We start from the raw sequence: 24,220 nt of genomic DNA, 5'->3' as shown, positions 1-24,220 counted from the left end.
TCTTGGGGTCTGCGATGGACGTGTGTGCGAGAAAAGCTTTCGGAATGGCTGGCACCGAGCTCGCTCCGCGCGAAGCAAACACTAAGGCGATAAGTGATAAGGGCGGCCGGGGCTCAGGCACGCCTTTTTGCGGCGGTGACGTTAACTGAATTGGCGCGCGCAAGGGCCGACAAGCTCGGTCGGGGAGTCAATGGCTTGGAGAATGCGGGTTGGGCGGGGTGGAAGACGCTTCAGTTGATCGAGGCCTTCCACAGGTGGTCTGCAGCGTGGTCAGTCATCGCGGCGGCGGCAGCGGGCGGCAGCGCCAGCATTAGGTGCGCACCAGAGATGTAGTCCTGCAGCGGCGGAGAGTCAGCTTGAGGTGCCCAACACATTTTTGCACGCAGCCAATGCGCCGGCGGCCGGTTCGCGCGTCTCGCAGCGCGTCGGGCGCGGGCAAGAGCGCGGACTCGGTGCTTTTGCTGCTAGCGCGTCGGGGCGGCCATACCTGAGAGGTGAAGAGGGTCACAGCAGCACGCATTCGCGGAGATGTGTTCGTCGTCGGCTCTGTGGGTGGGAGGGGAAGAGGAAGAGGAGGAGAGTGATTGCGGGCAGAATGAGTCAAGAAATAGCTAGCGATTACGCCCGCGATGGTGTCGGTGCGGGCCATGAAATAATTTTGGCTGCCCGAACATCGGACGCACTATTGAGCCCTGCGCTCCTCGTGCCCCTCCCGCAGACTTTTGCTCGTCACAGCCCGTGGGGCCAATGATGGCATGCGGCACAGAGGCAGCAATTATCGACGCTGCTGTCTCAGCTTGCGACCCGATTGCGGGGTGCCGTCTTTGTGCGCGTCGGCTACTGCTGCGTGCTGCTTTCCGCATTGGCCGTTGCAATTGCCAATTGCGCACCGTCAGATCTCGGATCGTCCATCAAGGCCTTATCAGGGTCTGACTCTTTGATCGAGTGTCACTGGCGCGTGCGACCTGGTGTCCACAAATTTCGATTACGCGCCTCCGTCCCGAGGCCGCCGAAGATCATTTTATCATTTCACATTGTCATCATCCTCGCCCTCCAGCCGGAGTGCTCAACCACTCTCGGCCAGCCGGTGCCGGCGCGTCGCCCGCTGGAGCATACAGATCTGTACAGCCTTTATTTCTTCCCCGGACGCTTCTCCTTGGCCTCTTTCTGCTGCGCCAGCTTGGCCTCCTCTGCTTTCATCCTATCCTTGTACTCGCGGGGGCTCTCCAGCTTCTCCTTCGGCTTGCTGAAGAAGCGGCCCAGCACTGAAGGCTGCGTCCACATCCCGACCCTTCCGTCCTTTGCCCTTGTCTCGGCATCTCTGTACTTTTGCTCCAGATCGCCAAACTCGGAGCCTGACTTGGCCTCATATACAGTAGCCAGCCCTGACTTCAGCATTTCCAACCCGACGTCTCTCCTGAAAAGGCCTTTACGGACGGTGACTGATGCGACCACGCGATCGTACTGGTCGCGGCGGTAGATGTGTGCACGTACGCGTCTATTGAGAATGTAATTTGTGAGCCAATCCTTCGCTTCTTGAGAAAAGGGTTGGGCGGGACGGCCGAAGTGGGCGAGTTCGGGGGCGTCGATGCCGGCGATGCGGATATGTATCTGGTACGTGGGTCAGAGCAGCGGAGGCTGTGCTTCTTGCGCAGGCTTCATACAGTCTTCGACATCAGCTCTTTGCCGCTCGCGGGGATTTTCCTGCCCGGCAGCCAGCCCCAGCCCGTTATCCTCCCGCCCGGGGTGTGGAAGAGGTGGAAGTTGTCTGCATCGCCGACTCGCGTCACGGTGCCAAACAGACTGCGGTCGCGGAAGAAGGCGGGTTTGATGTGGTTTACGCTAGGGATGCGGCGCAGGTAGGATTTGTAGACGCGGACGAAGAACAGGGTGGTAGCAGTGAGCAAGAGGGTCGGAATGACCTGGCGCGGCTCGGTGTAGTGCTGCCAGTCAATGGCGTTGAGGTTCGCGTTCCATTTTGATTCGGACTTGGATTGGTCGTCGTCGTCGGAGCCCGACCCAGGCCAGCGCATGGTTGCGCGTTTTGGGGGAGAGGTGGAGGTTGATAAACAGAGCGGAGCCAGGGCGTCGGGGCAGCTAGCTAAGGCCATCTGTAGCCGAGGCGGTTGGGGCCTGCAACACCACGCAAATCCCGCTAACTCCGATGCCTGTCTCTGATCAGTGGCTCATTTGCGCGTCCAGTCTCGCTTCATACACTATCCGGATCTACCGAAGTTGAGAGCTGGTTTTGGAGCATCAGGCACGCCCTCCACATCATGTGAATTGGCGTTGCAGCGACCAGGGTCCCACGGTACGCGATGAAAACCAACACGTCCTCCCGCAGCTTTGGTAACCACTACCGATCATTGTATCATAAAACAGCGCACCCGTTTTATAAGCGAAGACCCTTATTACTGCTACGTAACTACGGCATCGTACCACCGCTGCAGACGACCAACGGTCGGGTGTCGGCTAGGATACCTGTTTTGGACTAGTCGAAATCGAGTCGGTCTGATATAAGGCGGCAATCATGACCTGTCAACACTGCAGCTTGACAAACGGATTACACTCGGCCATCGCCGCGGCGCTGGCCTGGGAGCCTTTGAGAGCCATAGGAGAGCGAGGGAATTTCCGGGCAATCCTAACACCCGACCCCCGACCATGTCAACGAAGGCTGAGCGCAAACAGTTAGACGCAACCGTAGCGGCCTTTCATGCCAACTACGCTTCTCCTGCCAACTGGGGCTATGAGAGGTGGCATGGCTCGCTCTACCAGGCTCTCGCTAGGCCCACCCGCTACGCCGCTCTGGTGAACCACTATGTCCCTCGTTCCGACTTCGACAAGGTTCTCGCCGCAGTCTCAGGAGAGAACATACGACCAATCCAGCTCCCAAAGGTGCCATCGGACGCCGAAGAAAATGCAGGCTCGGGGCCGCGGCTCCTTCTCCTCCAGCGCGTCGCTCCAGCAGCGGCGCCGGCAACAGACGAAGAAGGCAGCCACGAACTTAGCGCCAACCAAGACGAAGTATTCCTCTTCCCCACCCCGCAGCCCATCGCCACGCCCTCGAACGGCGGAGCAGCCCTCCTCTCCCACTGGAACATGGATGCCGCCTCCGCGCTCGGCGCGCACATGCTCGCCGTCCGCCCCAACGACCGCGTCCTCGACCTCTGCGCGGCTCCCGGCGGCAAATCCCTGGCCCTGGCCCAGATGATCTTCCCGCATCTGCACGCCTCCGCCGCCGCCACTTCCTCAGCACCCGCCCAGGTCGGCTGCCTCCACTCCAATGAAGTCGATGCAGCCCGCAACAAGCGCCTTGCTAACAACCTTCGGTCCTACCTCCCCGGCTCCCTCTTCGCCAGCGGTGCAATCCGCGTTCTGCGTCTGGACGCTGCCGGCGCGGATGGCAGCGGCGCGCGTGGGACCGTGGCGGCGAAGCTGCCGTGCGGCGCTGGTGGCTATGATCGTGTGCTGCTAGACGCGCCGTGCTCGTCGGAGCGGCACCTCATCCACGCGCGCGAGGTGGCGCGCATGTGGCGCAAGGGGTCGAGCAAGGCCCTGGCGAAGCTGCAGGCCGAGCTGCTGATGACAGCGCTGAGGGCGGTCAAGGTCGGTGGGCGGGTGGTGTATTCGACGTGCTCGATTGAGACGGGGGAGAATGATGGAGTGGTGGAGAGAGTGTTGGCGGCGGTGGAGAAGGAGAGGAGGAAGGTTGGTTCGGGGTGGGATTTGAGGTTTGAGTCTGGGAGGGCGGCGCGGGGTATGGAGGTGGATGCTGTGTTGGAGAGACTAACGGAGGAGACAGAGTATGGTAGGATTGCCGTGCCCGATCATTCCGGCGGCGGACAGTGGGGTCCGCTGTTCTTCTGTGTCATCACGAAGGTGGCACGGAAACGGTAAAAGTGCTCTGCCCGCTAACGTTCTAGGGCGAATGGCGAGCCACGTGAAGAATACTTGAAGACCAACAATGAGTTGTCTACACCTCAACAAAAGGCTATGTATACACGACACCTAGGACCCCTCCGCCTCAATCGACATTGATACACACCTTGCCAATATGCTGGGCGCTCTCCAAGTATTCATACGCCTTCACAACCTCGTCCCTCGTAAAACCAAACGTCTTCTCCACCGGGATATCCAGACCCCTCTCACCGACGAACCTGACCACATCCTCCAGCATCTGCTTAGACCCGACCATGATACCCCTCACAACCGCGTTCTTACTTAAAGCCAATAGAGCAACATCCGGCATCTCGGACAGCGGGATACTGGCGAGGAAGCCGATGACAGAGATGATGCCACCCATGGCGATGGCCTCGATGCTCTGCTTGATGGTCCCGGCACCGCCGTTTTCGAGGACGAAGTCGACACCACGACCGCCGGTGATGCGCTGCGCCTCCGCAGCCCAGTCCGGTGTTTTCTTGTAGTTGATGACGTGGTCGGCGCCATACCTGGCCTGCACATGCTTGAGCTTCTCGTCCGAGGAAGAGGTGATTATAGTCGTAGCGCCGGCGGCCTTGGCGAGGATGAGGCCGGTGATGGAAACACCGCCCGTGCCTGATGATATCAAGGTCAGCAATGACTCTTTTCTCGCGAGCTGACAGTGGCCGTAGCAGAGTAACTCACCCTGGAACAACACTGTCTGCCCAGGCTTCAGCGGCAGATTGCCGTACAGCGCATTCCACGCCGTGACACCCGTGCACACCAAACTCGCCCACTGCGCGTGACTGAGATTGGACTCCTTCGGCACTTTGACCACCACCTCGGCGGGAAGCACTATATACTGCCTCAGCACGCCATCCACCGGGCCACCCTGCCCGTTATCCCAGTCGCGCATCGGGCCGTACAGGGCGGTGGGATCGAAGGCGCCCACAACCGTGTCACCTTTGGCAAGATCCTTTGTAATCGCGCTGCCGACTTCGACGATCTCGCCCGCAGCATCCGAGCACGGGACGACCTGGTCTTTGACCGGGAAAGGGTACAACGACTTGGAGATGGCAAGGTCGCGGTAGTTGAGCGCAACGGCGCGCACGCGGATGAGGACCTCGCGGTTGCTGATGGTGGGTATGGGCTCGTCGAAGGTTTGGAGCTCATGGTAGGTTGAGCGAGGGCCTGCGAGGCGGAAGACTTGCTGGGAAGGCATCTTTTCCTTGAGGGTAGTGAAGGTGACTGGATGATTGGGTTGCAAGAATGGTTTGCTGTAGCCTATTGTCGGATGCAGACGGGCTTTATACTGCCAGACAAGACCCAATCCGCATCTACAAAGGTACGAGGCAGAGTTCATGATTGCTAATCCATCGTTACGAAATCAGATGTCGATGCTCGAGGAGCCTCAAGTGGAGCTCATGAGAGGAAGGTGGATCTGCACCACGAGCCAGCGACAGCATCATTTTCTGCTTAGCATGGCCAGAAGATACTACTGAGGTACATTGTGCAAAGAAAAGTAAAGCATCCGCAACGGTCGGTAAGCCATTTCCGACGGGATGCCAAGGGGGTTGGCCGAGTGAGGGTGGAGCAAGTGTCTCCAAAACTTGAACTGATCGCGTTTTTCTCCAATTCTGCTCTCCGAATGTCTGGCCGGCCAAGCTTCTAGCTCTCCAATTACGGGCCAAACTCTCCAACGAGCCACCTCCAAATCTCAAGAGAACTCTCACCGTTATTAATTCTTTGTTCAAGTTGTTCACCAGTAGATGGGGATACCGATGCCAGAATTAAAGCGTGAGAAAACTCTCAATGGCCTCTGCGCCAATAAACATAACCACGTCGCAGCATTCTCAGTCTTCTCCAAAGATCTTCATGACTGAATCCAGCCGATCAAGACCTTTGAAGCAAACCGATTGCTCGCTGACCGTCATACCTTTCACCTATTGTTTCTTCGAGAATTCGGGTGGAATCCAGGCTCCGTTCGTACGATTACGAAAATGTCGACTCCAAAGCCGACAATACTTGCCAAGGATAGTGTTATTTACCTCCAATGGGCGTAGACTTCTGGGATCTCATCACTCATATCAGTATTACGCTTCGCATGTTTGAGGACGTAGGCTTTACGACCATCTGTACGACTGTCCTCTTTGCCGCAACTCAAAAATCAAGCCTTGCGGGATCACGGACATCAAAGAGACATGCCGAGGCTCCGTCGGCATGGCACTTGCGTTCCTACCTGCGTATGACTCTCTTCCATCCGGCCGGGCCACCAGTTCGCTGACATCATGCACTGATGCACCCATCGGAAGTCCTCCTTTCCTACGGAAGACTTTTTATTTCCCTCGAATATGATTTGCCCTAGCGACACCCTTCCTTGCTTCCCGACTGCGGCAAAAATTGAAATGGCGCAATAGGCGAGCGTTCTTTGCCTCAGAAAAGCCCTACGAAGAATCATTATCGACATGGAAGGATGCTGTAATCCTCTTAATAGCTTCTCACGAATCGAAGGATCAATGTGTAAGTACAAGGCCATTGTCTTTGGCTGTTCATGGAAAAAATGGCCCGGGGAAAGGGACATAAGATGACATGGGCTCATCTGGTGGACGTGTTTCCGGATTGGGCCTAGCGGGGCGTCGGCGAAAGGAAAAGGACCCCGACAGCGGCGGCGCCGATTCCCATCAAACCATCCCATTCCCACACTCTGACCACGCCTTCTGACTCTTCGGTGAGCTGACACTGCGCCGGCGACCCAACCGCCCTCATGTCCGACGCCGGGGACCGACGACAAGCCCTCCGAGCAGGCTCTGCATCGCACAAGTACAGAGCCGGCATTCTGGCCAACAAGCCGAGGACGAAGCCTGTCGCGTGAGTGCCTGCCCAATCTGCTGCCTCATTGCATGCTGACCGTGCAAAGGTGTCGCAAGTGCCATGCCCGCAAGGTCAAGTGTTCGGGCGGCAAGCCGTGCGCCAACTGCAGACAGCTGGAATGCCCCGACGACTGTGTCTACCCCGCTCGGGACCGCCAAGTGCGGGTGAGCCAGAAGTGAGCAGCTCTTGCACGTCTGCGGACCGTGGTCTTAACGCTCTCCAGTTACATCGAGGAGCTGCTGGAGGAGAATGAGCGGCTGCGCGAGTCAACCCGCACCAGCCACTCCTCCTCCGCCCTCCCTACTCCCAACCCAGCCACTGCCGCCGAGAATGACCGGCCTGCGGATGTCTCAGAGAATGACGAGGCAGAGCGTAACCCTTTGCTTGAGGACCGGGCCTGGTTCTTTCCCATGAATACGTCCGAGATGCCCATCCACATTGGCGAAGCTGCCGACGCCGCTTTTGCAACCCGCTTCCGCCAAGCCCTGTCCGACACGCCGCACAGGCATATTCCACGCACTCAATACGTGACCGGTGAGGAGCTGATGGCCTTGACCGACGTCGATTGCCAGTGGCCGACTGCCCCGCGAGCTCGCTTCTTGGTCAAGGTCTCTCTCAACACCATCTGCCAACGCTTCCATGCTATTCGCAGGAGCGCTCTGCTCGACGGCCTCGAAATGGCCATTCGCAACCCCACATGTTGCGATGAGCTTTTTAAATGCAAGCTCTACGCCATGTTCGCCTTGGGCGAAGTCTTCTCGACCCGGACAGTCTCCGCCCAAGGCTACTTCCCAGGCCTGCTTTACTTCGCCCGTGCGAGCAGGATGCTACGCGTGATAGGCGAACGGCCAAGGATGGATTCCATCGAGATACTGCTCCTTCTCGTAAGACTGTACAACGCCTCGTAGCGAGTTCTGTTGCTGACTTGTTTCCCCCTTCCAGTCGTTCTACTCTTTGACCGTGAACAGACGCCATGCTGCATACTATTTGGCAAGCTCTGCAGTGCGTCTGGGAATTGTCATGGGTTTGCATTTGAGTGTGCCAGAACACCAGCTAAGTGATAGGGGTGCAAGAGAGCATCGACATCGCATCTGGTGGACGGCCTATATTTGCGATCGCATGTGGGCATCAAAGCTCGGCCAGCCTGCCTCTATACAGGACGACGACATTGAAGTTGACCTACCATCCTGCGAAGGGCTGACCGGGCCTGGCGCGAAGGATTTCGGAGACCCAGATTACATCATCGCAAGCATACGTTTGGCAAGGCTGGCCACTCACATCATCGCCTCAATTTACAAGCGAAAAGGGCAGCATGGGCCATTTTCTCAAAGGGTTCAGCAGGCGTTGCGGAACCTGAGGAGTTGGGTTGAAGAACTACCAAGTCACTTACAGCTCGACACGGACGATTCTCTGCAAGCAAAGTCCAAACCAGTCATATATCTGCACCTTTCTTTCAACCAGGTAAGCCTTTAAAGTCTACGTCTACTCTATTTTCTAACTTGCGCAGTTCGTCGTCCTTGCAACCAGACCCATTCTCCTCCACGTCTTCCGCACGTACCGTGAATCCCTACGGACGCCAGCAAACTCACCGACGCCGCCAATTCCCGAGACAGCTCGTGCGCTTGCGGAGGCCTGCATCCGCTGTGCGCGGCATTCGTACCGTTTGCTCACCGAGTCTTGGATAGATGGCGCCTTTGCCACCTTCGGCTACTTCGACACCCAGTATCTTTTCTCCGCCGCGACGATCCTAGCGATCTCGAGCTTCCTGAACAGCAAGGACGCCCAAAGCGACGGCGACCACTTCGAGACTGCGGCGCAGTTTCTCGGTCAGCTGATGCAGAATGGCAACTTTGCGGCCAAGGAGTTCTGCCAGCATATCGATGCCATGAGGCGCATCATGCAGGAGGCGCGCGGCACCGAACCCTACGGTGCGGATCCGTCTGCGGCGCAGGCCTCGGCGGCTGCCGGCGCGGTCCAAGGCGAGGAATTCCAGTATACGCCAGGCTCGATGGTGACGGCGGGAATGGCGCTGGCAGAGCCGTCGTTGCAAGAGTTCCTGTCCCAGCCAGATATCGACCTGAGGTTCATCGACACATCCATATACGACGGAGGGCTGCAGAGCCTGTATTGGCCTGACTTGCGAGGCGAGGATTGGATGGCGGGTGGTCCTTGAGGTACATACAAACCCGACTTTTCCCCCCCTCTTTTTTTCAGCATAGAATCATGAACGTCATATTCCCTCTCGTACAAGCGCAACTACTTCTCGGCCTGCGCGTTCGACCTCCTCTTCAACAACCGCTCTTCCACCCAATTGTGCATATCCAGCCCGCACCTGGCCGTCACAAGCGTAAGCACGCCGCCCGCCAGCACAAACGCCGCGCCAACCGTGCTCGTCCACCCGATTCCAATCGCATCAATCATAGGCACGCTCGCGCCGCTCGCGGCCGCGGCGAAGCAGTACTGCACGGCATACTTGCTCGCGATGACGGCAGTGCGGCGGCGCGGCATCACCTCCGCGCAGTACGTGTTCAGGCTGGCGAAGGCGGCCAGCAGCCCCGCCGCGGTGACAAAGGCCAGTACGACGGGCAGCGGCAGCCCACCTTTCTCAAACTGCAGGCACCAGCCGTACACCAGGCTGGCGGCGGGTACGACGGCGAAGAAGGAGGCCATGCCCGAGCGGAGGCGGTCCTGCGGCAGGCGCGCGCCGCCGGCGCGCAACCGCATCCACTTGCGCACCGTGTGGTCGGAGAAGCGGCCGCCGACCATGGTGCCGGTCAGGAAGCCGGCGGCGGGCGCGAGGTAGAAGAGGCCGGCGACGAGCGGCGAGGTGAGGCCGAAGCGCGTGGTGATGATGTGGCGCGGCGCCGACAGCAGGCTGTACTGCGACCAGCTCAGCAGCCCGCAGGCGACGTCGGTGAAGAGCACGTTGGGGTAGACGAAGAGCGAGAGCACGCCGGCCGGGCTGAAGGCGCGCAGCATCTGCGCGGCCGTCATGGTCGGGTAGCCCGGCGCGTCCAGCCCGGCGCTGTAGGGGACGCCGACGAGCGAGAGGATGAGGCCCGTCCCGCACATGGCGGATTGCAACCAGAGGATGGTGCGCCACGACTTGTACGTCACCATTATGCCGGCCACGAGGGGCCCCAGGGGCGGGCCGAGGACGGTGCCCGCGAGGAAGAAGCCGGTGGCGGTGCCGCGTTGGACCTGTAGGGGGTGAGGTTCGTCAGCTGGGTTTCGTTCTCGTGTACGTCGGTTGTATGGGGAGGGAAAACCATGGGACTTTAATGATGATGATGGGCAAGCCTCAACTCACCGGAGGGAAATACTCGGCCAAAATGGCCTGGCCAGAGACATGGAAATACGTCCCCGACAGCCCCGACAGCACACGCATGGCCACAAAGGTCCCGAAGTCCGGCGCCAGCGCCGTGCCGACGGTGAAGAAGAACAGCACGACGATGCACATGTTATACGACACCTTCCGGCCGACAATCGTCCCTATCGGGCCCCATATGAACGACGAGAAGGCCATGGCCAGCAGCACGCCGGCGTTGGCGACGTTGACGTCGGCGGCGCTGACGCCGTACGTCGCGGCCACCTCGTTGGCGGCGGAGAAGAGCGAGGTCGAGCTGAAGGTGGCCGCGAGCGTCACCCACGACGTGACGAAGACGATGAGGCATTTGCGCCAGAGCGGGTAGGCGTAGTTGTGGTTGCCGGGATTGGACTCGAGCTTGCGCAGCGCGGATTCGAGGTCGGTGGGTTGGGGTGGTGTGGTGATGGCGTCGTCGTCGCCGTGGTTGGCTTTGGCGTCTTCGTCTTCTTCGGCGTGTTCGGCCGGGGTGTTGATGGACGACGATGGTGATGGTGATGACAAGGCTTCTTCGGGCTCTTGGTCGGCCGCCTCGTGGCGGTGGTACGATGGTGTTGCGGACGCCATATTGTTCTTGGGCAAGACCGATAACTTCTTTTCTTTCCTGGGCTCGAGGCCTCGGGTTTAATTAAGTTTTAGCACGTTTGAGTCACATCGTTCGTGTCTTGCATGTTTGTGGGCGTAGGGTTCCACTTCTATCGATCTGCTTCGGCGTCGTGGAACGGACGCCGCGGCGAGAGTGGTGCCTACACCGAGAGCCCCTCCAATGGACCGAAGCGTTACTTCGCTACCGTTGTACATATATGGTCTAGATTAGCGGTTCCCAATGCTTTTCCTTTTCACTTTTTTTTCTTTTGAACCTACTATGTCGAAAAGGCTGCGTCGTTAAATCGGAAAAAAACAATATCTCCCCACTGGAAGCCTTTCAACAGTGTGTAGAAAGCTCTTCTTGCTTTGTAACCCTCAAAATCCGTGATATGACCGATTTCTACTTTCTACACGATGAAAACGGCCAGGTTTACGCCTGTGTCCACCCGTATTCATCAAGGGATGACCATCTGTTCCCAGCATTTTTCCCACAGTCTCATGTTACCACTGCTACTTCCCCCAAAAAAACAAGACGCCACCACCTCAAACCCCCGTCCCCTCCCAAAACGCCCCCAACCTCCTCCACATCTCCACCGGGTTGCTATACATGGGAAAGTGCCCACAAAGCGGCACCTCGGCCAACTCCACCCCCTCCCTCTTCCCCAACGCCGGCAGGTACGTCAGCCCCCGGTTGCTCTCGCCGTACATGAACATCTTGGGGCACGGCAGGCCGACGAACCAGCCCAGCAGGTCCTCGTCGTCGGAGAAGCGCACCATGCTCTCGAAGATGCCGCGCACGGCGCCCGCGCGCACCTTGTGCGGCACGCCGGCCGCGTGCAGCGCCGCGGCGAGGGCGGGCGAGCGGCGGCCGCGCTCGACGAAGCGCGCGAGGAAGGCGGCGGCGTCGGCGTCGGCGTGCGTCGCGATCTGCCGCGAGAGGAAGCAGTCCTCGGGCGCGAGGTTGCCTTCGATGGAGCAGAAGGAGAGGACGGCGAGCGAGCGGGGCGGCTGCGAGGCCAGCACGAGCCCGGTCAGCCCGCCCATCGAGTGGCCGACCAGGTGGAAGCGCGAGATGGCGTGGTGCTGCAGGAGGGCGCAGGCGGTGTGGACGAGGAAGGGGATGGAGATGGCGGAGAGGTCGGAGCAGTGCGTCGAACCGCAGCCGGGGGCGTCGTAGGCGAGGAAGGGCCGGTCGGTGAAGGAGGGGTGGTGGGCGAGGTCGACGTAGTCTTCTTTCGTGGAGCCGAAGCCGTGGAGGAAGAGGATGGGCGCGAGGGCTGTGCTGGTGGCAGTGGAACTCTTGATGGAGCGCCGGACGGTGGAGAGTTGGAGTTTGACGCCGTCGACTGTGAGGTCTACGGTCTCGTAGGTGAGTTCAGGGTCGTCGGCGGCGTTGACGGTTTCAGAGACTGCCATTTTGGAAGGGGATTCGGTGGTGTAAAGAGAGTATGGTAAGGAAACTCGGAACTCCGCGTCGCCAATGCAATGAAGAATGCAACAGGCGCTTCTAATAAAGGAAGTAGGAAAGTAGATGATGTACAGTCGAGGCGAGGCTATATAAAAAATATCAGACCGCAATTTTGAAACTGTGACTTAATAGGAAACCAAAATGGTGTCGCAGGATTGGTAAGCAGGAAGTAGCCGCCGAGTTCTCTGGGCCGACTTTGACTCCCTTTCGGCGTCCTCGCATCTTCGCCGATAGCGTCGGTCGGTGTTGCCTCCCTGTCCAAATTCGGCAAGTGGACGATCGAATTCCACAAATTATTCGTTCGCCCACCTATGACGTTACGAAAGGCGCAAACCGACAATTCTTATAGGGAAAACGAGAGTGGCCCGCAAGTTAAAGCATTAATAAGAGTAAGCAGTCCTCGGTCTGCTACAGCATTTGCTTCCAACTCTCTCCCCACACGATGGAGAACAGACGAGTTGCATTGAGGAGAAGCAACCAATTATTTGTTTTTGCTTGCCTATGTTTTTTTGGGTTTGAAGGGAAATAAGTAGATGCGAGTGACATGGAGGTAAACGCACCGCAAAGGTTAAAAAAAAATTAATTAGTTAAGATATTCTCTATCACTGCGCCAAGTTAATTGGCTGTGCTGTTGGAAAACAATTAGCCGGAGGCCGACCGACACAATATGTTGAATATTGGAAATTGGTGGAGAATGGTCAAGGTATGCATGGCTGAGTTCAACCAATGGTGCGTCTCGGAATCTGGTCCAGCCCTTTTTGTTTTACTACCACCTTGCCCACCTGCAATCTTTCCGTGTGCTTCATCAGCGCAGTGTAAGTGGCGTAGATACTCGGAGCATTGGGGCTGATGGCGCAAGGCATACTTTAGCATTGGGCTCGCAGCTAAGCTTGTTTGAAGGTTCTGAGTAAGTGCATGCCAGCATTTGATCCTTCGGGATCGCGGAGAGGTAAGATTCAGGATGCGGGGAACTGCTACATAAATACTCGTAATGGATACGCGCGCCAAGCAGGCCAGATCCATGACGCCACCAACACATCCTTTGCAACCTCACCGCTCCACAGCCGATGCTTTCATCTACAATATGCACAGAAACACGTATGTTAGGCCAGAGCCCCCACCCTAAGCCACTACGCCATGGCGGAGCTGCCAACGTCGCACGAGGGCGCAGTCATCCTTCCGCAGCTATCGGACGGCTGGTTACGAGGCTGCATTGGCAGGTAAGAAGGCCTTATAACAAGCAGCTGCTCCATCGAGACTGATAGAATGTGTCCAGCAACCATGCAGCCATCGCATCCAATCAGGCTCCTCGCGCTCGCCGCAGCCGTCGGTGTAGTACAAAACGCCGGCGCTTCCTCCGCTTGGCCCCCATCGCCCGACCAGTTCAAAGCGGGCTCCACCAGCCACAACTGTCCGCTTGGCGGTCAGCTCTTCCTGCCGCCTAGCACAAATCTCGGTTCCAGCGCCGCCCTCACCGCCGCCCATGCGAGTTTGAAGAGCCAGCTTGATGCCGCCCTGAAGCCCGGTGCCATCCTTCCGCTCAACATCACTATTAACGACACCTTCTTCTCCATCGGCGTCTTCTCTGCAGCTGGCGATGATGCTCCAACCTTGTTCGACTACCACTATACTGTTCCCGGCCAGGAGAACGCCACGGCAGGAGCAGAGGTAGACGGCAACACTGTTTACAGAATTGGCAGTGTCTCCAAGTTGTTGACCACGTATACGCTGCTGGTCGAGCGCGGTGATGTCGACTGGAATCAGCCCATTACCAACTTCATCCCTGAGCTTTCCGATTCCGGCGACGATGACGAGGAAGAGCTTGGCAGGATCAGGTGGGAGGACATTACCGTCGGTGCTCTCGCTTCTCAGCTGGCCGGCATCCCGCGAGACTGTAAGATCTCTTCTATCATCCAAGATTGACGCTGACAGACTCCCAGATGCCTACCCTGATTACGTGACGGATTTCACTCAGGTGCCGGCCTTGGAGTCGCTCCTGGGAGTGAATTCGTCGGCGGTTCAGCCCGAGGACATTGCGCCTTGTGCCTTTCCAGTTACGGGAGCCACTTCGCTCACTCTCTGTTCTCGCAAGGGTATGTGTTCAGTCCGGATGAGAAACAGAAAGTGAAGTTGTACTGACATGCGACTCCAGAGTTTTTCGATGGACTCAACAAACTGGGCGCCTACTTCCCTTCATTTGAGTCCCCCATCTACTCCAACGCCGGTTTCCGTGTTCTCGGTCACGTTATCGAAAACATCACCGGCGAAGCCTTCAATGAGACTTTCCAGCGCAACCTGATCGATTCTCTCAACCTCAACGGGACTTCGATAGTAGCCCCAGAAGACGAGACTCACGCAGTCATCCCTGGTGACAAGCTATCAGCCCAGTGGGGCATTAGCCTCGGCGACGAGGACCCGGCCGGAGGCTTCTACTCCAGCCTCTCCGACCTCACCGCCATCGGCCGCTCGATCCTGAGATCCGAACTCCTCTCGCCCGCCCAGACACGGCGATGGCTCAAGCCGCACGCACGCACGTCCGACGACAACCTCTCGGTCGGTGCGCCGTGGGAGATCTCATCGTTCCGCATGCCGCTGACGGCCAACGCCACGGCCGTCGACGGCGACGTCCCGACCACGCGCGTCGACATTTACGCTAAGAGCGGCTCCCTCGGCGGCTACCAGAGCATCACCGCCCTCGACGCGGACCGGCAGTGGGGCTTCGTGGTGCTGGGCGCGGGGCCCTCGCCAGGCGTGCCCGTCGTCTACGTCGGCGACCTCGTCACGCGCGCCTACGCCCCGGCCTTCGAGGCGGCCGCGCGCGAGGAGGCGACGGCCAACTATGCCGGCACCTTCGTCGCGCCCGGCGGAAACAGCTCGCTCACGCTCGCACTCCAGCCGGACCGCCCGGGCATTGGCGTCACGCAGTGGACCAGCAACGGCGTGGATGTGCTGAAGGAGGCATCGGTGCCGAGGGCGTCGGAAGGTGTCGCTCTGGGCGTCCGTCTGTACCCGGCGAGGCAGCGCACGCGCAACAAGGTGGCCTTCAGGGCGCTGTTCGAGTCGCTGCCCAGCTCAACGCTGGGGGGCCCGATGGAGAGCGCGTGCATTACGTGGTTCACGGCGGACGCAGTGCAGGTTGCGGATCGGATGCTTGACGATGTGGTGATAGGGGTAGATGAGGAGACAGGGCGGGCGGAGTGGGTGGAGTTCCGGGCGTGGAGGATGAGGTATGAGCGGGCTTAGTGAGGCAGCGACGTTGTGGGCGAGCGGTTCAGGGTTCCAGAGTACCAGAGTAGCAGAGTAGCAGAGGAGCTCCTTCTCAACGCGACGTGGCTTCCATCTTCTTGTACCTACTCGTTGATTTTTCAGCCACTGTCCCGTAGCAGTCCTCGAATCGCCCAGCTTGTATCACAACTGTCGCCAATATGGACCATGCATTTCTGGACCATTTATTTCTCCTCCCCGACGACAGCATGCCGCCGCCGCCGCCACCCATTATCAGCACCGCCACGCCGCCCGCAACGATCGACCCCCGCCTCCTCCTCAAATTGCACCGCCCAAACCCCGGCGAAGCATCCGTCCGGACCACCTACAACCCCGTCCGACCATACCTCAACTACCTTCCTCCTGACATCTTCCAGCGGATCCTGCCATACCTTCCCTGTCGCGCCATCCTCTCACTGCGCGCCACCTGCCGCTTCTGCCTCCGCAAAATAGAGGCCGCGCTCGATACGCGTCCACGGGTGAACCGCGCCGTCAACGGGAGCTTGTTTCAAACCTTCCCCAGTTCGCCCATCCCGCTGGCTCGACGCCACGTGTGCTGTTTCTTTCTTTTTACGGCCCACGATGCACGGCGTCCACCCAACAACGATGGTAATGGCAGCGTAAACGGCGCTGCTAATCGTGTCGGCCGTCCCGCCACCACCTGTTTCAATCAACAGTGCGGAATCGGCGTGACATATAGCGGCCCCGCTGCTCCTCCAAGCAACCGTGGCACCGCTGCCACGGCGAACGCGACAAGTGGTCCTGCTAACACCACCATCAGCAAGAATGGACAGGGCTTCCTGTACGGGACAAACAACGTCCCCACTACTTCTACCATCCCCACCACCGCCGCCGCCTTCTATAGGCCGAACGCGACGACAAGCGCAAACAACGGCTACCCTTCTTCCATCAACATGGGTCACCCCACCACCACGTATAGAACAAACACGGCAAGTAACACCCACGCTGCTTCTAGCTACAACACGGCCACGAACGCAAGGCTCTTACCCCCTTTCGCAACACCCGCAGTACCCACAAGACCTTTTGCCCCCTTTCCCTCCACGATGCCACCACCACCACCACCGCTCCGCCAAGTAGCCACCCCCTACCAGAACCCCCGCGCCTGCCTCGTCGCCAACTTCGAGGCCGTCTTCGACTATGACGACTACCTCACCGAAACCTGCCCCACCATCGCCGCCTCCATGGCCAAATTCGCCTCCTACCTCGAGAGAGAATTGGGCATCGCCATCGGCGGCATTGATGGCGTTTACGGACCCGCTTGGGGCAATGGCGCGGGCTACTTCACGGCTGAAATGGCGATCCGAGAGCAGCTGTATGAGAAGAGAAGGGGGGAAGGGGAAACCCGACGGGGGGAGTTAAGGAGGGATCTCGCGGGAAATGCTTGGGGGAGAGAGAGGGGCAGGGTAGAGAAGATGCAGAGGCGGCGGGAGAGGGTCCCGTCGCAGGATAGTGCGATGGTGAGGGAGATAAGGCAGTTGGCGGAGCAAAGGGAGACGGCTAAGAGAGGTTTTCGAGGGGAGTGGGGCCGGTTCACGAGGGAGACCATGCTGGGGTGATGAAGAGGGCGCCGGCAGCCTCAAGCACTGGTGGTGTCGAGGGTTCGCTCAGGGGTGTTGTTGCGAATGAGAGATATGGGCTTTGTGAGTAAGAGCGAATGGAGGTATCTGTGAGTTGGATTCGTCTGCTTTGCCGTACCGCTTTGATCTGGCTTATCTATGCGTTATTATTTCTGAGCTGATCTCAATCCCCGTAAATTGCAAAAGGGGGGGTTTTTTTTTTCGAGTTGTTTTGGCGAACATTCTTCTCAGTCAGCGCGACCCACCTACACACCCATCGGCGTTTTACTGGCACAATTGGATTGGTCTAAGCAGTAGACGTGCCTGACGTAGATCGTAAAAATCCTCCAAAGTCTATCTATCTGGACGCATTCATATTGCATTCTACGATAGACTTCAACTTCTCATTTTTTCGACGAGGCTCCGAGAACTTGCAGTGCTTGTGGAGCTCGAATGAAAATTCTTGTCTCATTATTACTCCTACCTGATTTGAGAGACCCCACTCATATGACGTGCCCAAATGATTCCTGTGGCCCACGAAATGGCCCCCAGCTACAGATGAGAGTAGTCGAATCCCAACACGCCTGTATCTACCTCCAGTGTTATTCAAGGAGGTTTCGAGTCTCAGTGTCGACTTTAGCTGGCAACATGCTGAAAACTGCAGTCGTACGTCCACAAGCTCCGGTTAGCGTGTACAATGAATCGAGACATTCTTTCTACAACTTACATTGTGCCAACACCTGCATATTCGGGGCTACGTCGATCTATTCGCGAACATTATCTTGGAACTTCTTCATATGGTATCGGAAAGTCGGTGACGTACCGTTCGAAAACGGTTTGTGGTTTGCTGCGGCTTACTTCTCTTTTGCCTTCACCGGAGAGATGTACTGCGAACCAAAGCGTTGTGTGTTCGCAGGTGAAGTGTGCGCTGTCCCGCGCGGTGATCGCAAGTGAGGGTTCGGCACGGCTGCACGGGTGAGCGACCCGCCACTCGAACCAAGCCACCATGTCGAGGCTGCTGAGCGGGGAGAGCTGCGACTGGGCTTTGGCCGTCTTGAGCATGTCGATCGGAGGAGAGCTGCGACCAAATAACAAGTGGGGAGTTGAATCCATTATCCGGACACAGATGAAAGCTTTTATGCGGACAAACGTTTCCGTACCTTGGATTCAGCTTCACTGGAGTACGAATAATCTAGTATTATCGGCCGGACCTGCTTAAACGAATTTATGCCTGTATTCATGTCCAAATTTTTACTTCAACTGCCCAGGTATGCGGCATGCTTTGCGTGGCACAGAGGGATCACCGGTTTTTTTTGTACCTCTTACAAATTCGCCCTCTCAGTAATTTCATCGTCTCTCCCCCAGTGCGCCTCCACATCACTCACACAATCGTAGGTCAGCAGCCAATCTCCCACGCCGCTGAACCTCCACGGAAACGGATCACTCCCCTGCACGAGGCCCAACGCCTTGGGGTCCGGGTTCTCGCCCCTGCTCTCCATCTCCTCGTACTCGTCCCAGGCTGCAAACAGCCTGTCCCTCTCTTCTTGCTCCTCTCCGTCATGGATGTGGTAAAGATGTTGCTGTAGGTTCCCACGCTGCACCACCCTCTCCGTGCGGTCCTTCCTGCACTTCTCGTACACAGCCAGCGCTCTCCTCTTCTCTTCCTTGCTCTTGTTCTTGATCTTCGCCAGACACAGGCCGAGCACGCTCGCGTCCTCCAGACTCATTCCCGCGCCGCTAGCCAAGTAGGGTAGTGTGGCGTGGACGGCGTCACCCAGAAGGACAAAGGCACCAGACGGATCGGACCAGCTGGGCTCGAGCGTAGGCCGGATACACAATCGCCACTTATACACGCTCTCGCAGAGAGCCAGCAGCTTCGGAATGCGCGGGTCCCAGTCCTTGTACAGGGCGCGCATCTCCTCGACGTTTCCTTCCAGCGTCGTTGCCCCGGCGGGCATGTCGTCCGGCACCAGCAGCACCATGTTGAAGAGCTCGCCTCCTCTCAGGACGTAGTTGACTGTTCCGCTCAAGTCAATACACCAAACTTCCAGCTTCACCAATTCCATCCCAGAGAAAGAAGAACTTCGGCAAACTCACCAGCATGCGCATCCGGCCCCATCCAATAATTGACCTGCGGATCCTCCACGAACCCCCTCAACTCGGGATCCTTCATCATCTCCTTCGTGCTCAACAGCAACCGGTACGCCAAATCGCCCGTCTGCACAGGCGGATCCTCCCTCCCCAGCAAGATCTCGCGACACTTGCTATTGATCCCATCCGCGCCCACGACCAGATCCGCCTCCAACCTCTCCCCACCCTGCAGCACGCAAACCGCGCCCCCCTCACCCGATCCGTCGTCCGTCAACACATCCACCACCCTCGCGCCCACCCTCACCTCGGCGCCCAGCCCGGCCGCCCTCTCGAGCAACGCCCCGTGCAGGCCCGCGCGGTGGAAGTCCCAAAACGGCGTCCCCAGCCGCGCCTCGTACGCGTGGAAGTCCATGGACGCGAGCCGATTGCCCTTCCAGCCGAGCATGTTGCAGCGGCGGGGGCGCGTGCGGTGCTCCTCCAGCGCGGGCGCCATGCCCCACGCCGCGAGGATGCGCGACGAGTTGGGCAGGCACTGGATGCCCGCGCCCACCTCGCCGATCTGCGACGCGCCCTCGAGGATGGTGACGCCGTGCCCGGCGAGCTGGAGGGAGATGGCGGCGCCGAGGCCGCCGAGGCCGGCGCCGACGATGATGATCTGCTTTGTTGGTTAGTTGGAGAAAAGGGGAGAGGGGAGCGGGGAACTTGCGTTGAGCTTGGACGATGGGTCGCGCTCGATTCGCTGCTGGACGGGTGGCGGGCCGGCCGGAGACATGGTGGCGGTTGGAGGAGAGAGACAGAAGAACAGTGACGTCGACCAAAAACCAGAGGTTAGAAAGTCAGGACGGGCTGAAGAATGGTCGTTGTATCACTTGAAGTTCAGCGGACTATCGAAGCTGAAATGGATGGTGCTGAGGCGTGGGTAGCAGCCGCGGAATTTGACATGACGCTTGAAGGGTGGATGCAGCCAAAAAGCAACAGTGGTGGTAGGGTTGGTGGCACCCGCGGGAATAGACTGCATACTGCCGGCGCTGCATGTGCACGGCACGCAGCTTCCCCGCGATAAGGTAGGAGCCTGACTGGGGCGCTTCCCGTTCTTCGTATCATCAGTCCGGGTTGCGCGGCGGCGTAGACGTGGCGCGGCTAGGGTTGAACGCGGTTCGGGAAGGATGTTCGTGCGAGAGTGCAGGAGTGGGGTAAGAGATGGATGGGGGGAGGGGCTGTGACGATCGGGTAGCCGCGTCGCCCGGGGAGGAAGTCGTGGCCTCGTAATTCTCTCTTCGTTCTTCAAACCACACCTGTGCTTGCTCGAATGCTCATAAACAAATGCTGGGTATTGCTATAGAGCGATCTCTGAGAGTTTCATATGACAAAAGATACGGATCAAAGAACCACCATAAAACCAGGCTCGCTTCCCATAAAGCCGTCACCAGCCGTAATGTAGCTCGTCAAATGAAACGACGGACGCTTATGCTGTCTTCCTTGCCTCATACTTCTTCATCACCTCTTCGATTGGCGCGGGCATCATCGCACCCGGTGCCGGAGTGTTCTTGCTCTTGAAGTCATCACACATTTGCTCCATCGTCACCCACTCCACGCCCTCGTGCTTGTTGATATGCTCAATGATTCTGTCTCATCGTTAGCGCGGAACGAATGCTTCCCTTTGTGCTCCACAGCCTACCTCTCATGCATGAGCAAGACATGCGGCCGGCCACTGACGTCCGGGTGGATCGTCATCGGGAAGACAAATTCATCGTACTCGCGGTAGAAGTAGTCGAAGTGATCCTGGTTTTCGCCAATCAGCTGAGAAGTTCAAGTCAGGGTGTTTGGTTGCACGCTACTCACCATCCACAGCTCCTCCACCACCTTCGGGCTGACCCAACCATGACTGTTCGGTGCGCCCTTGATGAACATCATCGGCGGCAGATCGTCAATATACCAGCTCCCGGGAATCTCCACCAGCCCCGTCTCCTTGCCCTTGACCAACGGCTTCATCCACTCCTCGGCCTTTTTCTCATAGTCAATCTTGGTCCACGAATCCTCCGTACGCAGCCAATAGCACTGATAATCGCTGTGACTCATGCTATGATCGTACTCCACACCGTAACCCAACAGCAACTCGGTGCCCTCGCGGCTGACTTCCCACCACGGCGCGACGCTGCCGCGCGGGGGCTTCCCGCCGCAGAAGTCGGTCAGCATGCGCCACGTCTTGTCGAGCACGTCGCGCTGCTGCTCGAACGTCATGTCCTTAGGGTTCTCGTGCGAGTAGCCGTGCAGGCCGATCTCGTGCCCGGCGTCGCGCACCGCCGCGCATTCTTCGGGGAACGTCTCGAGCGAGTGGCCCGGGATGAACCAGGTCGCCTTGATGGAGTATTTGTCGAAGAGCTTGAGGAGGCGGCGGATGCCAATGGTGCCGGCGAACATGCCTGTGGGGGAATTGTCAGAATAGTGGGGTTTACGGAAACGATGTGCCATGGCTGCTGCTTACCGCGACTGATGTCGCTCGTCGAGTCCTCGCCGCCGTACGAGCCGAGCCAGCCGGCGACCGCGTCGATGTCGACGCCGTAGCTGACGAGCACGCGCTTCTTGCCCATAGTCGCTGCTGAGTGGTGTGGAAAGCAAACGAGTCAATGAAGGTTCAATGGGGTCCGAGAACTGTCAGAAGCTGGAACGAGAGCAGTGCTGTCGAAGAGAGAGGGGAGAAAGAAAGTGTGAGGAAATTGTCACCGAGATGCGCATCCAAGAAAAATCCCCGGTCACAAAGCTTTCGCGGCGGGGTAGATTACCTATTGGAAGCGGCCACCGGGCATCAAGACCGCAGGTGGCCGACGGCGAACCCAGCTCCATCCCGACCGAAGAGCCAATCTCGACCTCATCCTGCCCCTCGCCATGGCACGACAGCTGCCGTGAGACTCGGTTTCGATAAGCAAAAAACGGACAGCTTTATCAACAGTGGGGGACCGCGGAAGAGTGGCAGGGGTGGCCATAGCTCCCCCTCCCCTCCCTTGATGACGTGCATTTCCGTCCACCCGCCTGCCGCTCGGGCCCTTGCCCCGCATTCACAGTAGCTCCTTCCTGTCTCAGGCCTTGCCCCACCTGATGACTCTGCAATGTGAGCGGCAAAGCGTGAGGATGGCATGAACCTCTCTCATCTCAATCCTGCCTTCGCTATCGAATGACGGGAAAACGGGCACCTCTTCACGCTGGACTGCTCGGAAGCTACGTTCATGATGCTCTATTGATATCTCTAACCGGAGGAAAACGATTCGTTCCTAATCTACCGTCTAAACAGCAGCTCTACCCCTCGTCTACGCCGACACCTGCTCCTCGAAGAATGGGTAGTCGACATAGCCCTTCGGCGGCGGGTCCGCGCCGTAAAAGGTATCGCGATCGTACTGGTTCAGCGGCAGGCCCTCGGCCAGCCTGCGCGGCAGATCGGGATTGGCGATGAACCACCGACCGAAGATAACGCAGTCGGCGTCGTCGGCCTCGACCACGGGCGCCGCGTTCTCGCGGTCGAAGCCGCCCGCCGCCAGGAACTTGATGCCGCCCTTGGCCAGGATGCGGCGGAACGGCACGAGGCTGTTGGGCGCCTTCTTGGACGTGGGCGCCGTGGCCTCGGCCTCGACGCCGTGCTCGTCGTGCGCCGTGTAGGCCGCCAGCGCGTCCAGCTTGCCCTGCTCGTCCAGCACCTCGTCGAAGCGCGGCTCGACCATGTGCACGTACGCGGGCCGCTGCGGCAGCCGGGCGAGCTGGTCGCACAGGTGGGCCCAGTGCGCGTTGGGGTTGCTGTCCTTGGTGTCCTGGAAGTAGTTGTACGGCGACAGGCGGATGCCGACGCGCTCGCCGCCCACGGCCGCCGCCACGGCCGCCACCACCTCGAGCGGGAAGCGGCAGCGGTTCTCGACGCTGCCGCCGTACGCGTCGGTCCGCCGGTTGACGTTGTCGTGCAGGAACTGGTCGAGCAGGTAGCCGTTGGCGCCGTGGATCTCGACGCCGTCGAAGCCGGCCTCGTCGACCGCACGCTTCGCCGCCGCCGCCCACTCGGCCGTCAGCGCGTGGATCTCGCTGACGCTGAGCGGCCGTGGCGGGCTGTCGGCGTAGGCTGTGCCGTCGAGCGCGTTGCCCGAGATGGGCACGTCGCTGCTGCTGGGCGGCTGCGCGCCGGCGCGGAACGAGGGGGGTGAGGCGCGGCCGGTGTGCCAAAGCTGGCAGAAGATGTAGCCGCCCTTGGAGTGCACCGCGTCCGTCACCTTCTTCCACCCGTCCAATTGTGAGGCTGTGAAGACGCCGGGAACGCCGGGGTAGCCGCTGGCCTACACGATACAGAAACTGAGTCAGTCATGGTGCGGATTTGGTGGTCGAGGAGTCCTCACGTAGTGGCAGATGTCGGTGGCTTCGGTCAGGAGCAGACCGCCCTTGCTGGCGCGCTGCTTGTAGTACTCGACGGCCAGATCCTGGTGCACAAACACGCCATCACTCTCCTTCTGGGCGCGCATACGCGTAAGGGGAGCGAGGACTATGCGATGGCCCAAAGAGAGCTTGCCCAGCTGGGTCGGCTTGAAAAGAGCCGTGTCCTTCAGCGGCGCAAAGGTTGGGGTTGTGATTGGCGCAGGCATTTTTGAGCTGCTTGCAGGTCAAATGACGAAATAGGGTATGCAGCAGACGGGAGCAAGGGAACGAAAGTAGGAGAGGAAACAGATAGTAAAGGGCCCAGTTTGTGCCATCTTGGCTTGCTCTTGTAGGCGCGCAGCAAAACAGTCGCGCGTACGAACACCACCCAGACGCTTGAGTGCGATCTGCACCATGGCCGGTGCACGGGTGGTGGAGGAGTGGGAATGGGGTACTTGAGAGTGGGAGCGAAAAGTGGGAGGGCTGGCGGTTTTAGCGACCAGTAAGCGCTTGAGCGGCAATGCTGACCGACGAATGGTCGAATCTCTGGCTGCGGCTGATCCGCTTCCGTCGCACAAGGTTAACGTCGGAAAGGCGAGGCAAGAGACAGATAGCGCTGCTCCTCCCGACTCCATATATCTTCTGCATCGCGAGAGGGGTAGCACAGCGTTGCCGATTTCCGTGGGAGAC

At 58.8% G+C, this 24,220-nt stretch overlaps 11 protein-coding genes across 11 annotated transcripts; 4 read left to right on the top strand and 7 right to left on the bottom strand.

The window, feature by feature from the left end:
* Positions 1-1,131: 1,131 nt before the first annotated feature.
* LCL3 (putative endonuclease lcl3) lies at positions 1,132-2,033 on the bottom strand (the record flags this gene model as incomplete). The annotated part of the gene is made up of 2 exons (XM_066779660.1): positions 1,132-1,611; positions 1,665-2,033. The coding sequence occupies 2 exons, from the start codon at positions 2,031-2,033 to the stop codon at positions 1,132-1,134; spliced, it is 849 nt and encodes a 282-aa protein (XP_066630464.1).
* A 628-nt stretch (positions 2,034-2,661) lies between these two features.
* SLS55_008247 (uncharacterized protein) lies at positions 2,662-3,897 on the top strand (the record flags this gene model as incomplete). Its single annotated transcript, XM_066779659.1, has 1 exon — positions 2,662-3,897. The coding sequence occupies one exon, from the start codon at positions 2,662-2,664 to the stop codon at positions 3,895-3,897; it is 1,236 nt and encodes a 411-aa protein (XP_066630463.1).
* A 127-nt stretch (positions 3,898-4,024) lies between these two features.
* On the bottom strand, positions 4,025-5,281 carry SLS55_008246 (uncharacterized protein; the record flags this gene model as incomplete). The annotated part of the gene is made up of 2 exons (XM_066779658.1): positions 4,025-4,554; positions 4,624-5,281. The coding sequence occupies 2 exons, from the start codon at positions 5,279-5,281 to the stop codon at positions 4,025-4,027; spliced, it is 1,188 nt and encodes a 395-aa protein (XP_066630462.1).
* A 1,401-nt stretch (positions 5,282-6,682) lies between these two features.
* SLS55_008245 (uncharacterized protein) lies at positions 6,683-8,962 on the top strand (the record flags this gene model as incomplete). Its single annotated transcript, XM_066779657.1, has 6 exons — positions 6,683-6,786; positions 6,836-6,964; positions 7,013-7,673; positions 7,732-7,791; positions 8,182-8,250; positions 8,297-8,962. 6 exons carry the CDS (start codon positions 6,683-6,685, stop codon positions 8,960-8,962), a joined length of 1,689 nt encoding a protein of 562 aa, XP_066630461.1.
* An 83-nt stretch (positions 8,963-9,045) lies between these two features.
* On the bottom strand, positions 9,046-10,720 carry SLS55_008244 (uncharacterized protein; the record flags this gene model as incomplete). The annotated part of the gene is made up of 2 exons (XM_066779656.1): positions 9,046-9,990; positions 10,100-10,720. 2 exons carry the CDS (start codon positions 10,718-10,720, stop codon positions 9,046-9,048), a joined length of 1,566 nt encoding a protein of 521 aa, XP_066630460.1.
* A 564-nt stretch (positions 10,721-11,284) lies between these two features.
* SLS55_008243 (uncharacterized protein) lies at positions 11,285-12,157 on the bottom strand (the record flags this gene model as incomplete). The annotated part of the gene is made up of 2 exons (XM_066779655.1): positions 11,285-12,103; positions 12,152-12,157. 2 exons carry the CDS (start codon positions 12,155-12,157, stop codon positions 11,285-11,287), a joined length of 825 nt encoding a protein of 274 aa, XP_066630459.1.
* Positions 12,158-13,490: 1,333 nt separating this feature from the next.
* SLS55_008242 (uncharacterized protein) lies at positions 13,491-15,452 on the top strand (the record flags this gene model as incomplete). Its single annotated transcript, XM_066779654.1, has 2 exons — positions 13,491-14,064; positions 14,362-15,452. 2 exons carry the CDS (start codon positions 13,491-13,493, stop codon positions 15,450-15,452), a joined length of 1,665 nt encoding a protein of 554 aa, XP_066630458.1.
* A 935-nt stretch (positions 15,453-16,387) lies between these two features.
* Positions 16,388-17,050, top strand: SLS55_008241 (uncharacterized protein; the record flags this gene model as incomplete). The annotated part of the gene is made up of 2 exons (XM_066779653.1): positions 16,388-16,391; positions 16,572-17,050. 2 exons carry the CDS (start codon positions 16,388-16,390, stop codon positions 17,048-17,050), a joined length of 483 nt encoding a protein of 160 aa, XP_066630457.1.
* A 1,322-nt stretch (positions 17,051-18,372) lies between these two features.
* On the bottom strand, positions 18,373-19,586 carry SLS55_008240 (uncharacterized protein; the record flags this gene model as incomplete). The annotated part of the gene is made up of 2 exons (XM_066779652.1): positions 18,373-19,067; positions 19,148-19,586. 2 exons carry the CDS (start codon positions 19,584-19,586, stop codon positions 18,373-18,375), a joined length of 1,134 nt encoding a protein of 377 aa, XP_066630456.1.
* Positions 19,587-20,606: 1,020 nt separating this feature from the next.
* Positions 20,607-21,732, bottom strand: SLS55_008239 (uncharacterized protein; the record flags this gene model as incomplete). Its single annotated transcript, XM_066779651.1, has 4 exons — positions 20,607-20,766; positions 20,820-20,923; positions 20,984-21,564; positions 21,627-21,732. The coding sequence occupies 4 exons, from the start codon at positions 21,730-21,732 to the stop codon at positions 20,607-20,609; spliced, it is 951 nt and encodes a 316-aa protein (XP_066630455.1).
* Positions 21,733-22,446: 714 nt separating this feature from the next.
* On the bottom strand, positions 22,447-23,757 carry SLS55_008238 (uncharacterized protein; the record flags this gene model as incomplete). The annotated part of the gene is made up of 2 exons (XM_066779650.1): positions 22,447-23,454; positions 23,515-23,757. 2 exons carry the CDS (start codon positions 23,755-23,757, stop codon positions 22,447-22,449), a joined length of 1,251 nt encoding a protein of 416 aa, XP_066630454.1.
* Positions 23,758-24,220: the final 463 nt, after the last annotated feature.

This window comes from Diplodia seriata (genome assembly GCF_021436955.1).
Source record: "Diplodia seriata strain FDS-637 chromosome Unknown scaffold_8, whole genome shotgun sequence".
Taxonomy (NCBI): Eukaryota; Fungi; Ascomycota; class Dothideomycetes; order Botryosphaeriales; family Botryosphaeriaceae; genus Diplodia; species Diplodia seriata.
Note: the sequence above shows the minus strand (reverse complement) of the source record. Positions and strands in the feature narration are given on the sequence as shown.